General features: G+C 43.9%; 1 protein-coding gene across 1 annotated transcript in view; it reads left to right on the top strand.

Moving 5' to 3' along the window:
- The window catches only part of SLC5A1 (solute carrier family 5 member 1), a 132,383-nt gene extending 108,029 nt beyond the window's left edge, over nucleotides 1–24,354 (top strand). The window contains exons 7-15 of the mRNA XM_063913053.1: nucleotides 1,103–1,183; nucleotides 2,121–2,341; nucleotides 2,428–2,563; nucleotides 2,649–2,756; nucleotides 8,414–8,564; nucleotides 9,156–9,324; nucleotides 12,369–12,584; nucleotides 16,380–16,482; nucleotides 23,712–24,354. Of these exons, the coding sequence (XP_063769123.1) occupies nucleotides 1,103–1,183; nucleotides 2,121–2,341; nucleotides 2,428–2,563; nucleotides 2,649–2,756; nucleotides 8,414–8,564; nucleotides 9,156–9,324; nucleotides 12,369–12,584; nucleotides 16,380–16,482; nucleotides 23,712–23,923 (1,397 nt within the window). The 3' untranslated portion in view covers nucleotides 23,924–24,354. The remainder of the gene's footprint in view (nucleotides 1–1,102; nucleotides 1,184–2,120; nucleotides 2,342–2,427; nucleotides 2,564–2,648; nucleotides 2,757–8,413; nucleotides 8,565–9,155; nucleotides 9,325–12,368; nucleotides 12,585–16,379; nucleotides 16,483–23,711) is intronic.
- The last annotated feature ends 1,157 nt before the right edge of the window (nucleotides 24,355–25,511 follow it).

Below are 25,511 nucleotides of genomic sequence, written 5' to 3'. Positions count from 1 at the left end.
AATAATAATAATTTTACAACCCAGATGCCCCAGTATCCTTCTTCATTAGTTCAGTGTTAAGTTGTTTACCATATTTCTAGAACACCAACTCTGTGATAATTGAAACATAAATGTGTGCGTGTGTGTGTGCGCGTGCGCGTCCAGTAGACTGCACCTTCATAATCAGTTACCTCCACTCTTATTGGACATGTAGGAGGTACTTCAGATCTGATCGCAGCAGCAAATTGGTTAGCAGTTGGGCAAAACCATGTGCACTGCAGGGGGGGCAGATATAACATGTGCAGAGAGAGTTAGATTTGGGTGGGTTATTTTGTTTCTGTGCAGGGTAAATACTGGCTGCTTTATTTTTAGACTGCAATTTAAATTTCCGATTGAACACACCCCACCCAAATCTAACTCTCTCTGCACATGTTATATCTGCCCCCCCCCCCCACTGCAGCGCACATGGGGGGTCATTCCGACCCGATCGCACGCTGCGCTTCGTCGCAGCCGTGCGATTGGTTGGAACTGCACATGCGCTGCGTCCGCATTGCGCAGGCGCGTCGTTGCACGGCGACAGCCATCGCTGGGCAGCGACGCTGCTAGCGAAGAAAGTGGTCGCTGCGGCGACCGCAAGAAGAGTGCCAGGAGGAAGGCATTCCGGGGCATCGGCTCACCGTTTTCTGGGAGTGGTGCGGCGAACACAGGCGTGTCCAGGCGTTTGAAGTGCGGATGTCTGACGTCAATTCCGGGACCATCAACGATGGATTCATCGCACAGGGTAAGTAACTCATACTCTGGTCTTGTTCTGCACAAAACTTTTTTTGCATAGCAAGGTTGCACAGGCGGCGTCTAGTTGATCGCACGGGCTACAAAAAGTTGCAGTGTGCGATCAACTCAGAATGACCCCCATGGTTTTGCGGAACTGCTAACAATTTTGCTGCTGCGATCAGATCTGAATTAGGCCCCTACTTCATTTAAAGCACCTTATGCAAAGAATATGTCTGGTGGTGACTGAGGGTGGTGTTGTAACACATACAAAATAAAGAGAGTGCATTTTACATCTGTTTCACGTATTCTTTGTCTACTTTTTAACTCATGGACTGGTCTACTATCTTTGTAGGTGGTCTGGCGGCTGTCATTTACACGGATACACTACAGACAATCATCATGCTTGTAGGCTCTTTCATCCTCATGGGCTTTGGTGAGTTATATTTGTTATGTGTTTTCTGTATAGTGTCTTACCTAAGTTCTGCCCATCAGTATATGGGTTTGTTGGTCATTTAATTGACTTCATTAGAACTCTTGAACCACTAATAGATAGCAGCCTTCCCATTAAAGCTGAACATCTCCCAAGACTTTAGCTCTAGGTAGTAGAAGCTGATCACTAATGGGGTATTATTTTAGATTTATAGATAGAAAGGACACTAATCAGGTCTTAAATGATTTTCTTAAATGCAACAGCTCAATGTCCACACAGGCAGATATTATAATGATAACACTTGACCTTATTACAATATAGCAACCTCTTTTGAGGAACAGATTTCAAGTTCTATGCAATAGTCAGTGTACAATTACCAGTGGACTACACTCAGAGATGCTATGTCCAGGGCCATCTTATCATTTTCCGGTGGGAGGGCAGCTTGCTTGACTGCAGATATCTCATTTTCCTGGAAATAGATTTCTTAGCTTTGAATGGGATAAAAAAAACTAGAGTCCCACCTTTCAGTAGGTGCTGGGGACTTGGGGATCAGAGTTCAGGAGCCAGAGCAAGCCATCAATATTGAATATTGAATATTGACCCGGTATCAGCAACATTAAGGTTTATCTCATCAGCGCAGGTCACTGCAATGAAGCAGGAACTATCCTCGACATGAGTAAGCCAACAGGCAAGCTATGTAAACTTGCCTGACCCAAATGAGTGAGCACTAAGTAACGGTTCTGATGAGCTGAGGGTGACGTGATTTTTTCCTGACAACCGTCAGTACAGTTGGAACAGAAATAGCATCAGCATATAATGTTCCTGCGCATCCCGTTCCTGCTCCTGTCTGTGGGAACTGTTATCATTTCTAGCACATTCAATCCTGTATCTTGTTTGCTAATATTATATTATTACTAAACATCTAAAATCTCTTTTTTAGCATTCAGCGAAGTTGGTGGATATGAACAATTTATGATTAAATATATGAACTCCACTCCAGCAATAAAAACAGATAACGGCTCAGCAGTTCCAAGTGCATGCTACACTCCGAGAGAAGACTCTTTCCACATTTTCCGAGACCCCATCAATGGAGACATGCCATGGCCAGGTCTTATTTTTGGTCTGACCATCTTGGCTATGTGGTACTGGTGTACAGATCAGGTAAAATACGGATCTGGTCAGCGCGGTTTCCATTACTATAGCGATAGCATAGATGTTACTAAGATTAATTTACTTTCTGTTGCCAGGTAATAGTTCAGCGATGTCTTTCTGCCAAGAACATGTCACATGTGAAGGCTGGCTGCATCCTATGTGGATATCTTAAACTGCTGCCCATGTTTTTGATGGTGTTTCCGGGAATGATCAGCCGCATTCTGTACCCAGGTAAAACGATTACCTCAGAGGTTTGCAGAATTACAGTATGTTACAGGAAGGCTTTGACTTATGTGCCCTATGTTTCTGTTTGTAGATCAAATAGCTTGTGTGGATCGTAAGGAATGTAAAAAATACTGTGACACAGAGGTTGGATGTACCAATATCGCTTACCCAACAATGGTGATTAAATTGATGCCAGATGGTAAGAAGCCTGTAATCACCATATAGCCCACCACTTATTTAGGAGGACAGTTGTTATTACATGTAAAATGCTGATTTGCTAACTTACAGTAATTAGTTTTTTAGTGAGCAAAGCTAATTTCCCCCCCACCACCACCAAAATGTATTTAAGTTGGTGCCGTGGGCATACATAAGTATATATGGTATGCATTACATTGTGTACAATAACATATTCTTTGTTCAGTGCACATTAACAAAAAAGCTAAATAATTACCAAGTGCAGTCTGACCATAAAAAAATGAGATTCCATTGTCCAGCACTGCACCCTCAGGATGAGGAGCCAGTAGAATACATACTTCCAGTTTTGAGCCTCTATTTTGTGGAGCAGCTTTTGATGTTATTAGTTGTATTAGCTGCATGACAATTGCCTTGCTTCACCACAGGGCTGCCATCAGGGGGGGGCTGCTGGGACTGGAATCCTAGGCCCTGCCAGAACAGGGGGCCCGCCTCTGGCTCCTACCCCTGGCACAGAGACATGCAGCAGTTAGTGGGGAACTAGACCTGCTAGAAGATAGTGTCTTCTGGTGACATCAGTTCCGGAATTACCGGTGCAGTGGTGGGCCCTGGAGACTAAATGGACCCTGCACCCTGCCCCCAATCCCATAGTGGCCATTGAGGACCCACCCTCCCGGAAGTGGGACATGCCTCCCCCCCCCCACACACACACACACACACACACACACACACACACACACACACACACACACCAGTGACGTGCGGTGGGGTGAGGTAGTTGAGGCAGAGCCTTTCCTGTCATACTAACGTCTGTACTACAGTTTTTACTGTATAAAGTAAATGAAAAATGCAAAGAATATGTTAAAAATATCTTCTTTGTATTATTCTAATAATTTTTATAGTCAAATCTCTGGAGCAAAAAGTCTATGGCAGCTGAGGCAGTGCCTCACCTGTGTATCTTTTTTGCCCATCTCTGATCACAACCCACGAAATTTCCAGCAATTTATACCTCTGCACCTGTGTATAATGCCCACATGCACCATTTGGCTCATATATTGTGTGTAAATCTGTCTCTGGTACTAACCAGTGCCTCCTGAGAAATTTACCTCACCGCACATCCCTGACACACACACACACACACACACACACACACACACACACACACAAGCCAGAACATGACTCAGCAAGCAGAGCCGTAACTAGACTTTTTGGTGCCCTGTGCCAGAAAGAGAATTGGCACCCTCCTATTTTTACAATAGGGCCATAATGCGCATGCCTCGAGGGGAAGGGGTATGAAAAAATTAATCCCAGAGAAAGTCCATGCTATAATGCCCTTTCCCACAGATAGACCGATAGATATATATATAGATAGATAGATAGATAGATAGATAGATAGATAGATAGATGTATTATGCACACACATTTATAGAACACTGCAAGAAAATGGATTTGGACACAAATCGTCTTTACACCACAGTCATGCACTCAATCTTAGAGCTTGCCGCCATTTAACCACAATACCCCTAATTAAATAACACATTTTAATATACTGCCACATCCAGGACTGAAACCCACAGCCTGCTGCATCCCAGCTAAACAGTCTACCCACCGAAACACTTGATCCCACAGAAAAACTATGAGATTTCTAACTATATGAAGCTATCATAACAAAATGAAGCAGATCCATTAAGTGTGCAGCCACATATCCAATCCTTTCATAGCCAGATTAAAGAGGGGATGCAGGGCATTCTGTACCCGGGCCCCCCTTTGTCAGGGGACCCCCTGGCCAGAGCACACTGACACCACTAGCTTTCCCTCTTAAGCAGCAGCAGACTCAGCAGCCAGAATACGAGCAGGATAGTATGCAGTGCAGTCAGAGACACAAGAATATCATGTTTCATGTGCTATCGACAGAGCTTTTTGACCAGATGAGAGTTTGGAGGGTGGAGAGAGCTGTAAGTGACACATGAATCCCAGCTTCTCCTCCTCCCCGTCTGGGTGTCTGAGTCATCTTAAAACTGTTATGCAGCTAAACCATTTGGCTCTAGAGATAGCGACACACATAGAAAGTCCTCCCGAGTCCTGTCCCAGTGTGTAAGTAGTACAGAGGCTGCGGTTAATAAGATAAATTATCTTATTTTTCTATGTATATTTTAAGGTTAAGATGTATTAGTATTAGGTTAAGAAAAGTTTATAAAATAGTTGTCTTTCAATTAGGTGGAGCTATAAACAGTACCCAGGCATTATTAAACTATTAGTTAAAACTAATATACACCATTGTTTTAAATTTAATATACACAATCTATACCTCCCACCATGACTCATTCCAGGAGGGACAAAATGCGCTCTACCTGGACTTCCTTCTTAATTTATGACTTCAAACACCTGTGTTGAAGCATCTTTCTTATCAATTACATAGTTTAATACAGGTTAACGCCAATCATATATAAGTGGGACATCCAGGTAGAGAACATTGTGTCCCTCCTGGAATGTGTCATGTTGGGAGGTATGCACAATTTAATATACATCCCCCACCTTCCTTCGGGGCCCCCCTGTCTTAAGTGCCCCGGGCACCCTCAAGGCTTAATCCGGCTCTGAATCCTTTGCAGCCACACGCTACATAGATCTGCCCAGCTGCAACACAGATCACATCTTCATGAAGTACAAGATAATCTTCAAATAGTTAAAAATCTCAAGCTTTGAATTCTCTTGCTTTCTATGCAAGGGCAGATAGCTCAATGAATAAAGTGTCTGGCTGCAATGTCAAAAGCAACGGGTTTGAATCCCGGGCACATCAGCATCTCAAAATGTAATAAAGGACAGTATGATTGAATAACAAAGAGTTATCAAGTCAAGTCCATGAATGCAGTATAGGTATTAACGAAAGAAGGGGTGGTGGTAGGAGACAGGGGCGGTTAGGAGATGCTTGGCTTCAAAAAAGGAGGAAGCTGCAAGTGAAAGTAATTAGATAATTCATAATTGACGAGTGCTGCCAACAGCGCGCCTTACCCTGCAGTGCTATGTGTGGAGCACACTCCATACACACCTAGTTACGGCCCTGTCAGCAGGCAGTGCTCATCATGGACATCCCCATTGAGCTCTGATGCCTCACAGATTGATGTCACAGGAGAGAAACAAGGTGAAGATCAGGATTAATGTACAAGTGAAACTCAGAAAATTAGAATATTGGGCAAAAGTTCATTTATTTCAGTAATTCAATTTAAAAGGTGAAACTAATATATATTATATAGACTCATTACATGCAAAGTGAAATATTTCAAGCCTTCAATTGTTATAATGTTGATGATTGTGGCTTACAGCTTAAGAAAACCCCAAATCCAAAATCTCAGAAAATTAGAATATTACATAAAATCAATAAAAAAAAGATTTTAATTACAGAAATGTCTGACTTCTGAAAAGTATAATCATGCATATGTACTCAGTACTTGGTTTGGACCCTTTTTGCATGAATTACTGCCTCAATGCAGCGTGGCATGGATTCTATCAGCCTGTGGCACTGCTGAGGTGTTATGGAATACCAGGATGCTTCAATAGCGGCCTTCAGCTCTTCTGCATTGTTCAGTCTCATGTCTCCCATCTTTCTCTTGGCTATGCCCCATAGACAGCCGGGATCCCGACTATCGGTATGCTGACCGCATACCTGTGATATCTGTGCAAATGCTCTATCACTGAACTTAAATATATTATCGTTGCCATTTGCATTATGAGATACCCAGTTCGGCATGGCACCATGTATCTCAAGTTTTGTCATTTCTTAATTTTGCTACTTTGCAAGCTGGTTAAGTATTCAATGTTAGAGAGAATCCAAATGCAGAATTTATTTGTTCCCCTTGCACTACAATGTGGTTTGTCCAGGTGCAAAAGTTACTTGCTTTTTTGTTGTACTCCCACCTTAGAATCAGCCTATGGGGTATACATACTAAAGTTCGGGTTTTATCATTATCTATCTCCAATGTTACAGAATTACCCTTAAAGTTAACCCTTCCAAAACTGCTACTCAGTGCTCCCATAGCACACACTGACAAACAGACACACGAGTTGTTCGCTCGTTGCCGATTTTCGCAACAGAGCGATTAAGGCGAAAATGCGCATGCGCATGGTACGCAGTGTGCATGCGCTAAGTATTTTAGCACAAAACTTAGTAGATTTACTCACGTCCGAACGAAGAATTTACATCGTTAAAGTGATCGGAGTGTGATTGACAGGAAGTGGGTGTTTCTGGGCGGAAACTGACCGTTTTCTGGGAGTGTGCGGAAAAACGCAGGCGTGCCACGATAAAAGTTCGCGGGAGTGTCTGGAGAAACGGGGGAGTGGCTGGCCGAACGCAGGGCATGTTTGTGACGTCAAACCAGGAACGAAACGGGCTGAGCTGATCGCAGTGTAGGAGTAAGTCTGGAGCTACTCAGAAACTGCTAAGAATTTTCTATTCGCAATTCTGCTAATCTTTCATTCGCAATTCTGCTAAGCTGAGATACACTCCCAGAGGGCGGCGGCCTAGCGTGTGCAATGCTGCTAAAATCTGCTAGCGAGCGAACAACTCGGAATGACCCCCACAGTGCGGTATATTTACTAAAGTGCGGGTTTTAAAAAATATATATGTTTCCCATAGCAACCAACCAGATTCTAGCTATTATCTAGCTACTCTAGCTATTATCTCCATGAAGGTGCTAAATAAATGATAAATAGAGTCTTTGTTGCAATGGGTGAAATCTCCACTTCTAAAAACCTGCAATGTAGTAAATAGTTATAGTGGTACAGTAGGTACCATATGCTAACTCATACCTAATGGTAGCCTCCAATGTTGTGGTTACTTTTTCCTGGTGTTCAAACTAAAATCTGGAACACCTGCTCATTATTAACACTGCGTGTAGGACAGAAATACCAAATAGATCATCTACAGATATTTTACTTGTACTTACTTGTGTTTGTACACTGCTCTCTGAAACCTGCCAATTGTCTCTTGTATCCAGTATGGAAAAATGTTCTTAAAAAAGGATGCATACTCTTGTGCCTGCCCCCCATTATCTTTTCTGTTCTACTCGGTCAAGGTTGTTCTGAATCCGCTTAGCATCTACTGCAGGAGACAGAGGTCTATGTAGTAAGCCTTGGAAGGAGATAAAGTGGACAGAGATCAGCTCCTAACAGCCATGTCACAGGCTGGGTTTGAAAAACGACAGTTAGGAGCTGATTGGCTGGTACTTTATCTCCATCCATTTTAACTCCATCCATGGCTTAGTAAATAGACCCACAGAACTCACAGGCCTTTGGCTGAGCTGTTACCACACCTATCCCAACAGCTATACTAGCCTGGTAAGTTGACTTTTCCACTGCTCTCCCTTCCTATACTTTTCCAGAATGGATTAAGAAGTAGTACAATAGACTAGGTGGGGAAAGTCAAACGTGATTATCAGATAATGGTGAGCATGATAAATGAGCATTGTGTCTTTTCAGAGGTTATGTAGCACCAAAGATACTAGTGCTTCTGTTAGTGCTATAGGAAAAAGCTTTTTGTTTTAATGTGCAGCCCAAGCCCAGTATTTTTATTATAGCACTTCAATTCAGCAACATTCTTTTTGTCTCCAATTACAGTTTCCTTAACTTGGTCCTCCAACCTTTTCTAATGTCTTTATATGCTTCCTCCAGGTCTTCGAGGCTTGATGTTGTCTGTAATGTTGGCATCTCTCATGAGCTCCCTAACGTCCATCTTCAATAGTGCCAGTACTCTCTTTACTATGGACATTTACACCAAGATCCGGAAGAAGGCATCAGAGAAGGAGCTGATGATAGCAGGGAGGTGAGACACTTGATGACCTGACCAAGCTCTGACATCTGGAATTGCTTTTGTTTGATGAATGAATGCAAAAGATCTGATTCTCCTTTACAAGTTACTTTTATTACTCTAATGACTTTAGGCATATTAAGTGGGCTAGTCTGTGGGCTGAGGATCCTCAGGTAAACATTTAGAGCAGGGGTAGCCAACCCTGGTCCTCGAGATCTACCAACAGTTCACGTTTTTCAGGTCTCCTCACAGAATCACAAGTGAACTATTTAACTCCAACTGTGGTTCTTTTAAAATGTGTCAGTTAGTAATGACTACACCTGTGCACCTGCTAAGTGAGCTGGAAAACGTGAACTGTTGGTAGCTCTCAAGGACCAGGGTTGGCTACCACTGATTTAGAGCTATTCTAGATTCTTTGTAGACTTCCTGCTGTTTCAAAATATCATAGGAAGTTTATGAGATGCACAATGAGAAGATTCATGTCAGTACATGGGATATTCACACTCTCATTAATATAATATATCCACTTTTATATAATTTAATTCAGAATCTCTATTTCAGTGTAGTTGTACAAATGCTTGTTCTACTATGTTCTTTCTCTTGTAGGATCTTCATTGTGTTCCTAATTGGAGTGAGCATAGCCTGGGTCCCCATCCTGCAGTCTGCACAGAGTGGACAGTTGTTTGATTACATTCAGTCCATCACTAGTTACTTGGGACCACCCATTGCAGCGGTCTTCTTTCTGGGTATCTTTGTTAAGAGAGTAAATGAGCAGGTTAGTCTCTCTGTTCAACTGAAATTACTAACTCAGCATGATTAAATGTCACTGTAATAACTGTGGTTGCTTTTGACAGAAAGGTATACATGATATTAGCACTGCATAGTTAACTGATATAGGCAGACCTGACATTGAAGGTTGCTGTAGACATTTATGGTTACCTTGTACATGAAACTATCTGTCACACGCCATGGGCGGCGTTCGCCGCGCTTACCCCTGCGTGCCTGCTGGTCTGTGTTGCGGCCTCCGCCTTCGGTGGTCCACGGGCTCCGGCGTCTGGCTGGCGCGGCTCCCGGCGGTTCCCCGGGGCAGGGGCGCCGCCATGACACCCGGCATCACGTGGGCGGGGAGCGGGTGACGTCATCGGACTGTTCCGCCAATCCAGCGGAGGCGGGAGATTCAAAGGCAGACGCTGGGCAGAGACTCGGCGCCTGAGTATCGTCTTTTCCTCTGAAGTGGATGCCAGTGCTTCTGTTCTCGGCGGATCTCTCTGCAGCATACCCCAGTGTCTCCGGCATTTCCAGGTGTCAGTTGTTGCACAGCTTCCAGCGTTCCCAGCCGCTGCTGGGTTTCACTGCGCTCCAGTCACCAGTGCTTCTCGGAGTCAGCATGGGCTGCAGGTTAAACGTCGCTCTCAAGTTATACAAGTCCTCAGTGTCTTTAACCCTCGCTCCCAAGTTATACAAGTCCTCAGTGTCTTTAACCCTCGCTCTCAAGTTATACAAGTCCTCAGTGTCTTTAAGCACCACTCTCAAGTTCTTCAAATCATCAGTGTCTTTAACCACCGCTCTCAAGTTCTTCAAATCATCATTGTCTTTAACTACCGCTCTCAAGTTCTTCAAATCATCAGTGTCTTTAACCACCACTCTCAAGTTCTTCAAATCATTAGTGTCTTTAACCACCGCTCTCAAGTTCTTCAAATCATCAGTGTCTTTAACCACCGCTCTCAAGTTCTTTAAATCATCAGTGTCTTTAACCACCGCTCTCAAGTTCTTCAAATTATCAGAGTCTTAACCACTGCTCTCAAGTTCTTCAAATCATCAGTGTCTTTCAACCACCGCTCTCCAGTTCTTCAGTCACCAGTATCTTTTACCATCACTCACAAGTACTTTCTGGACATTTCTCCATATGCTCCTACTCTGCTATGTGACATTGTGTTGCCCCCTTCCTGCAATAAAGTCCTTTAATATTTTCACCAAGCTTTACTGTCAGAGTCCTGTATGAGGAAGACCTATATCAAGCCATCCCTGTTCCGACCCAACTGTGGTTCCTCTCCCCTACCATCGGGAGAACCCCCGAGTTCACAACACCCCCAACCTAGGTCAGTGACACTATCAGCTCCATGACTAGAAGTAACATTACATTGTTTAACAGCATGTAGGTAAAATAAATTGTTGATCTTTTCCTTGACAATTTAATACATTACAAGCAAATTCAAATATTCATTCACAAACCTCTGCAAATTCACAGAGGAGCGATCAGGTCTGGATTAGACCCTAAGCCCACTATTATTAGGTTCTAACCTATTCTAATCCTTTCCCACTACACTCAAAGCTTTAGGTTCCTTTTATGTTTTATGTACCATGGAATAACATACTTAATTTGTATAGGACCTAAAATGACCTAATCTGGGTGTTAGTACCTAAAAGGCCTAATTCTGTTACTTAAATTGAAACTATATAAATTTACTGTGGGAATGAGTGGAATGAGTAGATTTAATATGTACCTCATATACGTAGATGTGTCCTGGTACAGCCTTGCTGTGTAGCGTACGCAGTGTGACTGCCGGCTCCCGAGATTTGCGGGTGCCCGCATAACTATTTGCTTCTATGGGAAAGCTGCAGTTGCGAATGGATCGCAGCTTCCCGCGGCATATTGCTCTCACGATGTGTACTCATCACGGGACCAAATGCTGCAAGGAAGTAGCAGGACACGGGTGTGATACATTATACCGGCGGATGAGATGCCGGCGTTCACATGACCGACACCAGTATCCCAGCAATTAGAATGCCGACAGGGTATGGGATAATGATTTTACCCCTCCCCTCCCCCCTACCATAACCAGCCTGGTGTGGCGGCTAGGTCTAAGATTTGGGGGGTGGCGGCTACAGTTAAGACTCGGGGCTAATCCTCCCTCTATTGCCTAACCCTAATCCCCCCGGGCCCTAACCCTAACCGTCACCCCAATACTTACCTTTGGGATGTCGGCAGTCAGTGTTTCAATGCAGGGATTCCGAGTGATGTTGGGATTTCGGTGTCAGTCACATGACAGCTGTCACCTCTACCACATCCCGCAGGACACATCTGTAATAAAGGCACAGTGTTTCAAACATAAAGATATGTTGCATGGTTTTGTTTTATTTTCATACAGTGTATAAATTCCTAAATTTGTATTTTTAAAACCTATAAAATACTGCAACATGGATGGAAAAAACCTAGTTTTAGCTTCTTAGATCATAAAAATCCTGGGCCTAGACATAACTGAGTAGCTGAGCACCCGGAGGCGTCCTAAGCACTTTCTGGGCAGCTGTGCGGCAGTTTGCCATTGGGACCAGAGAGATGGACGCTCCAGGTGACAACTTTCTAGACTGCAAGGTGCCATTCCAGGCCCCCTACATGTCAAATACAGTTGCCATGGGGCTGCACTCTTGGTGGCAGCACCACTCGTCCATCCCTAGTTACTGCCCTGCAAGACTGAATTCTGGGAAAATGAGATTTCTACAAGATGAGAAAATGGGACATCAGGGCACATGTCAGTATTGCTCAAGGCCGACACTATAGATTGGCATAAGACATACAGGGCCTGAGTCAAATGCTACTCCAATAATTACACAGACGGCAATGTTTATTTGTCTGCACATGCGTCTCAGAACGCACGATATATGCACTTTTTATTGTGAATCTATGTCCAACTCTAAATGAGTCCCAAAATGTGTAAAAGTATAGGCTGTCTATATTTTAACAGTGATTATTCCAGTGTTTTAGGGATTGGACTTTTTGCAGTATTGATTATTATCTGCCCTTCATCTCTTCTGCCACAGGGAGCTTTCTGGGGATTAATTATTGGACTTTTCATTGGCCTGTCACGGATGATCACAGAATTTGCTTATGGCACTGGAAGCTGTGTGCAGCCCAGCAACTGCCCAAAGATAATCTGCGGGGTGCACTATCTGTATTTCGCTATTATTCTGTTTGGTGCATCATCAATTATCATCTTGTCAGTGTCATTCATGACCAAGCCAATCCCAGACAAACATGTAAGTAAGGAGAAAAGCATAATAACTGGTCAATAGTCCATTGCATACAGTTTGTAACCTTGTATTGATTGATGGTGTAAGAGCAGACTGTGGTAAGGTTGTAAAGCATGGTACAGTGACCAGTTATACAGTATCCCAGGATTTAGGAACACTTAAATAGAACACCGCTCACATTCTGGTAATTTCCTACATGAAGTATGGCTTTAAATAAATAAGTGCTAAAAACACCTATGATCTACGCTTTATAAAATCTGTTAACTACTGTATTATCCTACACCTAGAAGATGAAACAAAAAACAAACAAACAACAGGTTTAGCGGCAAATGCAGGATTTCTTAAGGGGGATTTCTAAATGCAATCCACAATCTTCCACTTTGCGGAACATTGGCGGAAGTGCGGGATTCTGAGGGAGTATTAGAAGAACCTAGTAATGACCCTGGACATTAATGTAAACAATAGTCTTTTTATACACTGGATACTGTATGGAATACAGTATTAATATTAAACACTATAGGTAGTCTACAATATAGGCTGTATCAAACATTAAATTATATAATAAGTGGTCAGGAAAAAGTTAAACATACCATAATAAATAAATACACAAACATAATAGAACCAGTCCTGCACTTTCTAAGCACACATTCTCCCACCTCATGGTAAAGCTCCTGTTTCTTCTTCCTGGTAGCTACTCTCTGGTCCAGTGCACTGATTAAGGGCTCAGATCCACACACACAGAAAACTTGGTAGAAGAAGCTGCTACCACTGGGCATGTACAGTAGCTCTGATCTGTACCTTAAACTGCATGATGTGGTGGTAGCTCTAGTGTTATAGTATTATATACCATTGCTATTGTGGTCAGAATTTGAGCTCGGTCCCCCCCCCCCCCCCCCACCCCTTCCCCCTGCAATTGCCTATGAGTACATACAATTAAGTCTACAGTATGCTTGCCATAGAGATAGGAGCATACATGGCATTAATTAAAGTAAGGAGCAAATAAAAGTAATGGTGCCCATACACTTGCGAGATTATTGGTACTATACTTCGATTTTGACCACATCTGTGAGAGAAATTGAAGGATTATGCACATTTAAGGTATCTTTCGACGCGATGCACGGGCACGCCGGTCGAATATCGCGTCTCAAGATATTATGTGCTGCACATAATATTTCTCTCATCGCAGTGCGATCGCATGTGGTTTTAAACCCACATGAGATATATCGCACTGCGATGTGCGATGGGCACCCGCCAGGAGCGGCCAGAGACCGCTCCCATTCGGCGGTGACGTGCCCATCACGTGATTACTATGCAATCGATTGCATGATCGCATGGTAACCACTTTGGCAGTTCAGGTGCGATTTCATCGCACCTGAACTGCCGGTGCGATGCCCCGCGATGTCGCGTCGTGGGGCATCGCACAAGTGTATGGCCAGCATAAGGAGTACTCTACACCTTTGCATTGCAGTTGGTGCAAAAAATTAAAATGTGCAGTGATTTGGAATTGGGAAGGGTGTGTCCTAGCTTACAGTGGAGCTTGAAATTTTGTGAACCCTCCAGAATTTTCTATATTTCTGCTGAAATTTGGCCAAAAAGTATCTCAGATTTTCACACAAGTCCTGAAAGGTAAAGAGAACCAAATAAAACAAATGAGAAAACAAAATTAGACATGCTCATTTTTTTTATTGAGGAAAATGATCCAATATCACATATCTGTGAGTGTCAAAAGTATGTGAACCTTTTCTTTTACTATCTGGTATGACCCCCTTGTGCAGCAATAACAGCATGTGAACTAGGGAAGCCAATCCCGGGCCATTTTTTCAATCCCGGGTATCGGGATTGAAAAATGGTCAATCCCGGGATTCCCGGGATACCCGGGATTGGCTTTAGACTGTGTCCGGCCGCCACCCACGCCCCGCCCCTACCGCCCTGCAGACATAAAAAAATCCCCGTACCTGCACAGCCAGGTAGCGGGTGATGAGGAGCCGGCGGGTGAGTGTAGGGGAGCCGGGAGGAGGCAGCGGGTGAGTACAGGGTGAGCCGGGAGGAGGCGGCGGGTGAAGACCGCCGTACTTTCCGGCTCGGCGGCTGCTGAAAGCGCAGCGTGCCCTCACAGTCACAGGTCACGCTGCGCAGGGAGAGACAGGAGGAGGGAGCCGGGCAGCGTCTGAGCGTCCTGAGGACGCTCAACGCTGATCCCTCAATCCCCGGGATTGGAGCTTCCAATCCCGGGATTGAATCCCAGCCATTTTTGGGCCTAAATCCCGGGATCCCGCCGATCCCGATCCCATTGGCCTCCCTAATGTGAACGTATCCAGTAATTTATAGATTACTCCTCAACACCGGATTGGAGGAATTTTACCCCTTTCCTCTGTACAAAACAGCTTCAACTCTTTTATGTTGGTGAGTTTCCTCCCATAAACTGTTCGCTTCAGGTCGTTCCACAACATTTCGATTGGATTTAGGTCAGGACTTTAACTTGGTCATTACAAAACTTTAAATGTATTCTTCTTTAACCATTATTTGGTTGAATGACTTGTGTGCTTTGGGTCGTTGTCTTGCTGCATGATGTTCGTTCTCTTAAGATACAGCTCATAGACAGATGTCCTGACATTTTACTTTAGAATATTCTGGTATAATTCAGAATTTATTGTCCCATCAATAATAGCAAGTCATTCTGGTCCAGATGCAGCAAAGCATGCCCAAACCATGATACCACCACCACTGTGCTTCACACATGGTATGAGGTTTTTATGCTGGAATGCAGTGTTCTCCTTTCTCCAAACATAACGCTTCTCATTAAAACCAAAAAGCTCTATATTGAACTAATCTGTCCACAAAACATTGTTCCAATAGCCTTCTGGCTTTTCCAGGGGATCTTTAACAAACTGCAGATGGGCAGTAATGTTCTTTTTGGAGAGCAGCAGCTTTCTCCATGTAATCCTGCCATGCAGATCATTGTTGTTCAGTGTTCTCCTGATGGTGGACTCATGAACATTAACATTAGCTAATGTCAGAAAGGCCTTCAGTTGCGTAAAAGTTATCTTGGGTTCCTTTGTGACCTTACAAACTATTAGACGCCTTGCTCTTGGCGTGATCTTTATTGGTCATCCAGTCCTGGGAGGGTTAATAATGGTCTGGAATTTCCTCGACTTGTACACAATCTGTCTGGCTGTTGGTTGGTGGAGTCCAAACTCTATAGAGATGGTTTTGTAACCTTTTCTAGCTTGATGAGCATCAACAACTCTTCTTCTGAGGTCCTCAGAAATCTACTTTGTTCGTGGCATGATACACTTCCACAAACATGTGTTGTGAACATCAGACTTTGATAGATTCCTGTTCTTTAAAAAAAAAACAGGTTGTCCACTCACACCTGATGTCATCCCATAGATTGAAAATACCTGACTCTAATTTCACTTTCAAAATGTCTGCTAAGCCTAAAGGTTCACATACTTTTGACACTCACAGATATGTATTATTGGATCATTGGAGCACGTCTAATGATTTTGTCTCATTTGTTTGATTTGGATCTCTTTATCTACTTTTAGGACTTGTGTGAAAATCTGAGATAGTTTTAGCCCAAATTTCAGCAGAAATATAGGAAATTCTGAGGTGTTCACAAACTGTCAAGCACCACTGTACCTAGCAAAACAATGCACAACTGTCTGAAACCCCCATAGCTTTCTGGAAATTGCCCAAGCCCACCTGTCGCTACCCTGGAAGTACAAATATTAACACATTTCAAGCTGTTTTATAGTAAGTGTCATTTAAGTGACAAACTGAAATTGGGTTTTTTTGCAGCTTCACCGCTTGTGCTGGACTTTGAGGAACAGCAAAGAGGAGAGAGAGGACCTAGATGCAAATGACTGGGTTAATGAAGACTTCGAGGATGACTATGAAGAAGGTTAGTTATACAAGACTTTAAATATTCACAGTAAATTATAGCTGAAACACCAATTTACTCCCAAAGGAATTTGTTGAATTTGTTTAGTTCCCAAAAATAATAGGATTCTATACCCCTTAACAGAAGATAAGACATTTGGAATAACATATGGTAACATTTTATGATACAAAGGACATTTACAAAGTTGCAACAATGTGCATGTACAGATGCAAATGTCTGTTTGCGTAGGTAAATACCTGGTTTATTGCATGATGATGGAGGAAACTGGTCTAGAACCGGCCCTGACCTTGTATAGATAGAGGGTCCGGCCATGTCTCTATGCCTCCTCCAGTCTGTCTGCCTTTGCCCCCTCCTGTCCGTCCGCCTATCCATCTACGCCTCTATATGGTGCTTTGTCTGCCCGTTTGTCCGCCCATGCCCCTGTCTGTTCGTCCGTATATGCCCCCTCCCGTCCTTCTGTCTATACCCCCATATGGTGCTCTCTCCATCCAGTTGTCTGTGTATGCCCCCTTCTGTCCGTCCAGTTTTACCCCCATATGGTGCTCTGTCTATTTGTCTGTCCTTCTATCCCCTCTCCCGTCCATCCATCTGTCTATCTATGTCTCCTCCCGTCTGCCCATCATATGGTGCTCTATCCATTTGTTTGTCTGTGTATGCCCCTCCTGTTCCGTCTGTCTGTACACCCATATGGTGCTCTGTCTGTTCGTCTGTCATCTATGTCCCCACCCGTCCGTCCGTCCGTCTGTCCATCTATGCACCCTCCCATCCAACTGTCTATACCCCCATATGGTGCTCTGTCTGTTCTTTTACCTTTGCCGCCTCGTGACCGTCCATGCCCCCAAGTAGTGTCTTTCCTGCTCGCTCCTTCCCCCTCTCTCTCCCCAACACTCTCTCGCTTCTCTCTTTCTCTCTCTCTCCCTGACACCGTCTCTCTCTATTTCCCTCATTCCCCCTTTCTCCATGAAAATCCTCTCTTTCCCTTTCTCTCTCCCTCTCTAACTTGCTCCTCTTTCTCTTTCTCACTCCCCTCTGTTTCCTGCCCTTAAGGGGCATTATAGTGACAAAGACTGGGGTGTTGGGGGAGAGCCTCCCACTAAGATTTTGCTATGGGGCCCACAAAGTTCTGGTTATGCCCCTGCTGGTAAGTGTATTTAGCCTTTCACAATGTGGATTGTGGTGTTCACTGCTAAATACCACAATAGCATCCCTTATTCTGTAAATGCAAAAGCTATATTTTATTATGGTTAAAGCAGAGAAGAATATGTATTTATGGTCGTGGTCCTGAAATTATGAGTGCCCGCAGGAGCATTTTATCCTTCAAACAGATTCATTTTGCGATGTCCTCAGAGGTGTTGTAGACTGGAAGTTATCCAATGGGAAGTTATCCAATGCTTACAATAGAAATGAAAACATTATAATGTATAGATGTAACACAATAAATAATTACAGCCCTAATGTCACTTTACTTTTAACTGTTATTTAACACTGAAAAATGGTGAAGCTGAAATGAATTTGGATGAAAGTGGGCAGGACTTTGTAGTGATAGTCTTGCTATCATGCATATTCCTATTTCATGCCACAATCCCACAAACAGTGGCACATTGGACAATAGCACCTGTAGGGCTGTCCAGATCACTGAAACACAGTATCCACTCCTGGAACCGACATGATAGCTTCTGGATTTTAGCAGGTACACACAGCAGCTAAGCACCTGGCGACTTCCACCTGTTGAGTAGCAATCCGCTCATCACAGTGGTGAAGCTAGGCTATTTCGCTTCATCTAAATCTAACTATTGTGTAAAATAAATAATTAAAAGGAAAAAAACATAGGGGTATATTTACTAAAGGTCGATTTTCAGTTTCAGCCCATTTTGAGGTAATTTGGTGGTGCATTTGACAATCAGGTATTTACTAAAGGCAAAACCAACTCAAAATCCCCATAAAATCACCAGAAATTCAACGCCACACACAAACAGAACTTCAAATAAACCATCAGTACTTCCCCATAGACTTTGATAGGAAAAGCTAATTTACTAACAGTCGATTTGCAAATAGAACCTCAATAGAACCAAAAATCAGCCTAAAATCATCATTTTCAATAGAACCATCAGAAACAGTTCTGTTTGATTTTATATCATGTAGAATTGTCTGAAACCTCAATATGACAGAAGAAAATATGGGAGATAAGCATGTGTGGCACTCTGGCTGCATAAATCATGACATTGAAAGGCACAGCAATGATTTTAAAATATTGTGGATATGCAAATTAGCACAGGAATGAAGTTGTTTGTGGGTAATACCATGCATGTGACCTGTTTTGGCCAATAGGAATGCTTTTGTTTGAATTCGTCTATTTTGGGTCGATTCTTTATCGATTTTTTTTATTGATTATTTGTGACTATAACACAATAGAACTTCAAACTCACATCACCCAGTGATTTAAAATGGAACTCAAAATTGACTTTTAGTAAATGAGCTATTTGAAATAGAAATACTGTAGACTATTTTGCTTGGATGCTGGTTCTATTCTTTATTTTTTTTTTAAATAAGCTTTATTATTGAAGCACAAGCATCATTTACAGATATTGCATATAGTAGATGCAATACAACACTTGAAACATTTTGATGTAGGTACATTAGTCACAGTGAGACAATGTTGTTACAAGCAGCTCAAAAGAATAATAAGAAAAAAGCAGGAGAAAGAAAAACTGAGTCTACTTGAGAACTGTATGCAAGATACTCAATACATACCTCCCAACTTTGCGCGTGACCTATACATACCTCCCAACTTTGGGCGTGACCTATGCAAAAGAGGATGTGGCCTCCCGGTAGAGCCGCGATAGTGAGTCACGCCCCCTTTTACCGTCACTGAGGGGGGTATGCCCAGCACTGTCTGAGCTGCTGGCATGCCGCCTCTCCCTCTGTCACCTGTGAATAGACGCAGTGACAGGAGCCTCACAACTGCGCCCCCCACCATGGGACACTGCGGCCCACGGGTGATACTGTCCCGCGGAAATCGGGACAGTTGGGAGGTATGCTCAATATGATTGCTTCACCTGATGCTCAGCTTAACCACTATTTCTACATTTTCCCAAACAAACTGGGAATCAGCTGCTGGTCTGCAGTCTACTGCCCTGGAAAACAAACTGGAAATGACACTAAACATTGCGTTTTATAAAGCCAGACAATTGTTAAAGCCTATCCAATAGGAGGAGGGGAGGCAGTATGGCTGCCCACAAGAACTATGGAGAAAAGATGGTGGCACTAGTAAGAAATGCCAGACCCTTTGATATAGGCTATATTCCGTTGCAACGCACCAAATAACAGACAGACATAGAGTGCGTATGATAGTTTAAAGTATATGCAAATTTAAGAAATATTAAACAGACAACCCGAGGCAGATTACACTTTTGCATTTTATGTATAAAGTGTTGTAAAATCAGAGCAATATAATGATGCACACATTAGGATGACTAGGAAAAAACCTGATCAGTCTGATAATATTACATTTAATATTAAATGTATTGCTAGGAATACTATTACAAACACGCATTATATGTGTGAAATGATATAAAATAGACGTGCTGAGCTGGTTAGGCTGAACAGTTTGTAAATAAAAACCTGAAATAAGATAAGAAAACAGGGCAAGAGGTGTGTGTGGGGACCGGTGGCGTCACAAGGGGGGTGTTGCTTGCACCCGAGTGTCACCCGCCAAGGGGTGACACCAAAATGCCAGCTCCTGCTCATTGACAGAGTGCTGTACTGTAAAGGGGGGTACACACGGAGAGATCCGTGCTTAAAATCTAAGCAATCTTGCTAGATTGCTTAGATTTTAAGCACGGATCTGCCGTGTGTATGCCCTCCAGCGATAGCGATGCGCGGCCCCGCGCATCGCTATCGCCGATGCTAGATTGAGCTGCATGCAGGCTCAATCTAGCGGGTCGCTCACTTCACCGTTGTGTGAAGTGAGCGGCCCCCCCGTCGGCTTTCCCCCTCGCTCAGCACATCGCGCTGTGCTGAGCGGGGTGAGAGATGTGTGCTGAGCGGTCTGTGTTAAGATCGCTCAGCACACATCTCTCCCGTGAGTACCCCCCTTTACATTATGTGCAGCACTTGGCTCCTGTCACTGTGTAGAATACGGCACTGCAGCCACAGCACTCCCCGAGGGCAGCTCGTATCTCCCGAACCCCCGGCGTGACGAAAATGGCTGTCGGAATGCAAGGCTCTGCCCTCTCCTGCTAAGCCCTCTCCCCTTCTCATGGTAAGTGACGCCTCTGGGTAGGACTAATCCAGCCTAGTAGAACTGTATTAGCTAGGAATTAAACATGAATTAAAAGGACAGGGAGGGGGAGGGTGAACTGATCGGAGGCACAAGACTGCCTGACTTAGCGAGTCAATTTTAAATGAACAATTTGAGAGAATTATACTATGGATAATGAAACAGTATATGTAGTTCACAGAACCTAGTGGATCAAAATCCCCAAATAACTCTAACAAGGATAGTGGATAAATGAAACAGTAACACAGTAATCAAGACACTAATGTCTTGTAGAGAAATACAAGCGAATGTGTCAATTGTGTAATGTTGTCCAGAGGCAATCATAACGAGGAAAACATATGTATTTATATCAAAGTAGCATAGTATTCATGTTACAGAACCCACAAGGCCCTGAAATAGAGATACAGTAAGACTTATAATGTGACAGGGAACTGAAGCAGGCAGATAGAAAACCGATGCAGGTAAATATTGTGGTAAGTAGACCAAGTATGAAAAAATACAGAGCGGACTATGTTATTAACAATCTGAGACGCTGACGCAATCCATAGAAAGTAACTGCAGAATATGGCGAGTCACGTCTCAGGATACAGTCAGGAAAAAATGTCCAGGTGCCCATGGTGATAGATAGAACTTGCATGGAGGCTAGGATTCCAAATGTCCCAGTGACAGGACTCTACAGGGAGTGAAGTCTCATCCTCTGGGACATGTACTGGCTTCAGAATACTAGATGCATTCTGTAGAGACAAAGGAGTGACATCACTCACATAGTCACTCCACTTTTCCAGGGGGGCCTCACTTTGAAGAGAATGAGATGGAATGTCAAGAAATCAGTCCAAACGGGAAATGAAGCTGTTAAATTTGTCATCTAAATAAGACAGAAAAAGTCCACCTAACTTTGTCTCCAGAAAGGTAGCAGGTGCAGCTGCACCAGACAGTGGAGCAGGTATTTCCATGATTTTGCTGAAATAGCCACCCTAAAATGCAAAATACCACAATGAAAGTGTTTATGAGCAGTCATAGTGCCTCTGAGCAGCTACACTCCCAACAATAGCAAATTAGGCAGGTAATACTACTAATTCGATGACACTATAGTCCCAGGCAAGTTAGTACCGCTAGCCTTGAGGATAGTGTGATTATCTGGGAAACAGTACATCACAAAGCAGTCAGGTGCACCAAGAGCTGATGCTGCAGAAGAGGAGGGGGAGAGCCGCAGCTGTCAGAAGCCAGTGAGACCACCACACCGCACCCATTGCACCCATTTTAATACTTACCTTTCCAGAGTCCAGCGCCGGGAGCTGCAATCGCGGTGAAAATCACCACCAAAATGGCCACCGCGCATGCGCGGTTGCCAAATTGGTCTTCGGATCATGGCGGGCGCCATGTTTCCGGAGATCTACGCCATCTACTGCGCCGTGCAGAGGAAGGGGCCCACCCAGAGGTGCATATGGGCCCCCTCCTCTGTAGAAACGCCCCTCTGGCTCCTGCAGATCTGGGAGAAGATAGAGGGTTCCGTGCAGCAGGAGAAGCTCCCAGTTTCCCAGACTTGTTGCGCCCAAGATAGCAGACAGGCAGTCATACATGCCTGAACTTTCCAGGCTTGACTCAGGCGTGAAGAAGGGGTCTCCAAACCCCACTGTAGTGGCAATCCAATGCTAAGAACAGCAGTGATGCAGTCTTCAATATCCAGCATGATAAGTCCACTTATATTATCAAAAGTAAGGCCCGTAAGTTCCTGGTTCTAGCCTTTTGAATAGACCCAAAATCGACTTTTAGTAAATATACCCCCTAGTCTCCCCCCTCCTGTTTGCAAACCTAACCAAAACTAGTGATTCTGCCTAGACTGGTATTGAAAAAAATTGAGGAGACAAAGGGCTAGGGGAACCATAGAAGGGAGACCTGCAGTGAGGGGTCTCTCCACCATTATTTCACCAACCTTCAGCCAGTCGGCTGTAGGACTTGTTTCCCCAGGAGATTGAGGTCCACAAAAAGAATGTCCAGGCCCCCTCCTGGGTACACCCATCCCAAGTGCCAATAGCTCTACTCTGGGATTTGGGTATGGAGGTAATGTATAAATGATAATATAATTAATATTGTTTGTATTATGTTGGACTAATGGTCCTAGTTAGACTGCCATGGCATGATAGCACTTGATAGCATTCCCAGGCAACAATGGTCTGCAGGCACCTGTAGGCCACTTGTAAAACAATATTAAAAGACAGGATACGCACACTATAGAAAAAAAATCCAGGATACTTGTGGGACCCCACCGGTAATTAGAGGTCACACTTAGGGGTCTATTCATGAAGCAGTGAAAAGAGTGGATAAAAGTACCAGTGGAGATGTTGCCTATGGCAACTAATCAGCTTTGAAGGAAGCCTTTATGAAGTACATTCTAGAAGATGTAGTGATGCTGATTGGTTGCCATGGGCAACTTCTCACTAGTCTGTTTTTCTACTCTTTTCACTCCTTCATGAATAGACCCCTAGGACACACTCCATAGGAATGATTAAGGTTGGGCTGTTCACCAAGGATACAATGGGATGATCTCTCCCTCCCTGATGACAAAGGAATACAGTTTATAAAGATGACTCCATGCCAATAAATACCTGATTCTGAGTGTACATGCTAAATACAATTACTCAATGAACAATACTATACCTGGTACAGTGTACCAATAATAGAACCTTATATCTGGAAACCCACAGGACAGCATTTAAGAATAATTACATTGAAATATAAAGCACACAGCTGTTCACCAGTGGCTGGCTAGACAGGATGTCCAGTGGCCATAAACATATTTTCCTTGTGGCCGATACTCTGCTGTCACCGCTGCACATTTGCACAAAGATTATGAGCTACAAACTGATTACACACACACAGAAACATACGCCAGTGGTTTTGACTTGAAAGTGTTTCATAATAGTCACTTTTATTTTTATATTCCATGCAGAAAAAAAAGAGCCTAATTGCTGGAAGAAGTCATACAACTGGTTCTGTGGTTTCGATGACAAGAAAGCTCCCAAACTAAGTGAGGAGGAGCAGGCAGCCATGGATGCAAAGATGACCGACACCTCAGAAGTTCCTCTCTGGAGGAACGTGGTCAATATTAATGGTATCATCCTGCTGACTGTGGCTGTGTTCTGCCACGCCTACTTTGCATAGATGTTATGCTGTACTAACAGACTTTGTTTCATCTATCCACCTCCATATCAGATCAAGGATGAAAGGTAGACAGAGGTTTATGATGTAACATTGTTTTCTTCATGTGGGAAGTGATTTACAGGAAAATCTTGATTTTGGATAGCACATTTGGCCATGCAGCCCCGGCAAGCAGTACACATCCCACATGTATGCGCGGAGCGGGTAATGAACCACCTTCACCCATTACTGACTGGTCAGATACGGCTGGTGCACAGTGAATTGTCATTAGTAACTGGAATCCATTGCTGTAAGAAAGACCTAGCAAAGCCAGTGGATATTGTGAGCACTGAAATATTTGTACAGTAGCTGGGATTAATTTATGTACAATTATTTCCCCTATATTCTGCATACTGTAGGAAATCTATTGTATTTTAATAAAGAAATGAAAATGATTTTGATCATTGTTCTTATTTTCCTTTTGAATACATTGCTACAGCTGCAGTTGTAGCACAGTTTGGTCTCCTGAACCAATGAGCCTGTCATAATCTGTTAATATGTGGACAGCACTGAAGCTTAGGGCCAGGGATGTAAGTACATTCTAGAAGCCTGGAGACGAGATAGTTGTTGGTGTCTACCCCCCCTCCTCTCACATTCACTACTAACACTCTGTCCCAGCAGCACCCGGACACACACTCTCTCCTTGGGCGTCGAGATGGCCGCAGGGGGTGGTACTATACAGCTGCGAGGAGAAGAGGACGTTAGGGTGGGGGGAGTGTGCACTCAAGAGGAAATATTTCCCCATAGATGTCTGTTGCTGTGGGAGGGGCCTTGCCTCGTGTCGATCACATTCACCCCTCCACGTTCACTTCTACCACCACAGCAGCACCCACAAAAGGAGAGGGAGGACCGTGGCACATGCCCCCTGGACTCCCTGCTTATTCCTACTCTGAGGCACATGAAGCAGAACCTGGTGCAAAGGAGGAGGTCAGAGTGCCCCCCTTCAGGGCTGGCACCCGGAGGCGGCTGTCTTCCATTGACTCCAGTATTTATGCCCCTGCTTAGGGCTATCTTCTGTGTCTCACTCAATGGGGCCCATTTATCATTTACAGGTAGAGTGTCCCATATCTGGGATGCTCAGGACCAGGAGCACTCCAGATATGGGATTTTTCGGATAACAGAATACCTGTTATCCGGATGGGTCCCGGGGGTCCTCAGTGGGTCCAGCGTGCCGGCGGGAGGGTCTGGTGTGTCGTGGGGGGGAGGTGTCTGGGGGGTCAGCGGCAGGGTCCAGTGTGCGGGAGGAAGTCGGCCGCGGGTCCTGGGAGTAGTGACAGTGAGGGAATGGCAGCAAAGTCACTCTCCCGCCTGTCTGTGAGTGGCCAAAAGATCCAGTGACATCATGATACTGGCCACGTCATGATACCGGCCACGTCATGACGTCACTACAGGGTCGAAATATTCCGGTTTTCTGAATATTTCAGTTTATGGGTATCCTGATAGTGGATACCCGACCTGTATATGATAATAAACAGAGAAATCCTTGTGCTCTTTTGTAGGGGCACACTTGTGTAATGAATTTATTAAAATATAACTTTTATTTATTTATAGA

This window comes from Pseudophryne corroboree, chromosome 1 (genome assembly GCF_028390025.1).
Source record: "Pseudophryne corroboree isolate aPseCor3 chromosome 1, aPseCor3.hap2, whole genome shotgun sequence".
Lineage (NCBI taxonomy): Eukaryota > Metazoa > Chordata > Amphibia > Anura > Myobatrachidae > Pseudophryne > Pseudophryne corroboree.
This window is presented reverse-complemented; position numbering and strand designations above follow the sequence as displayed.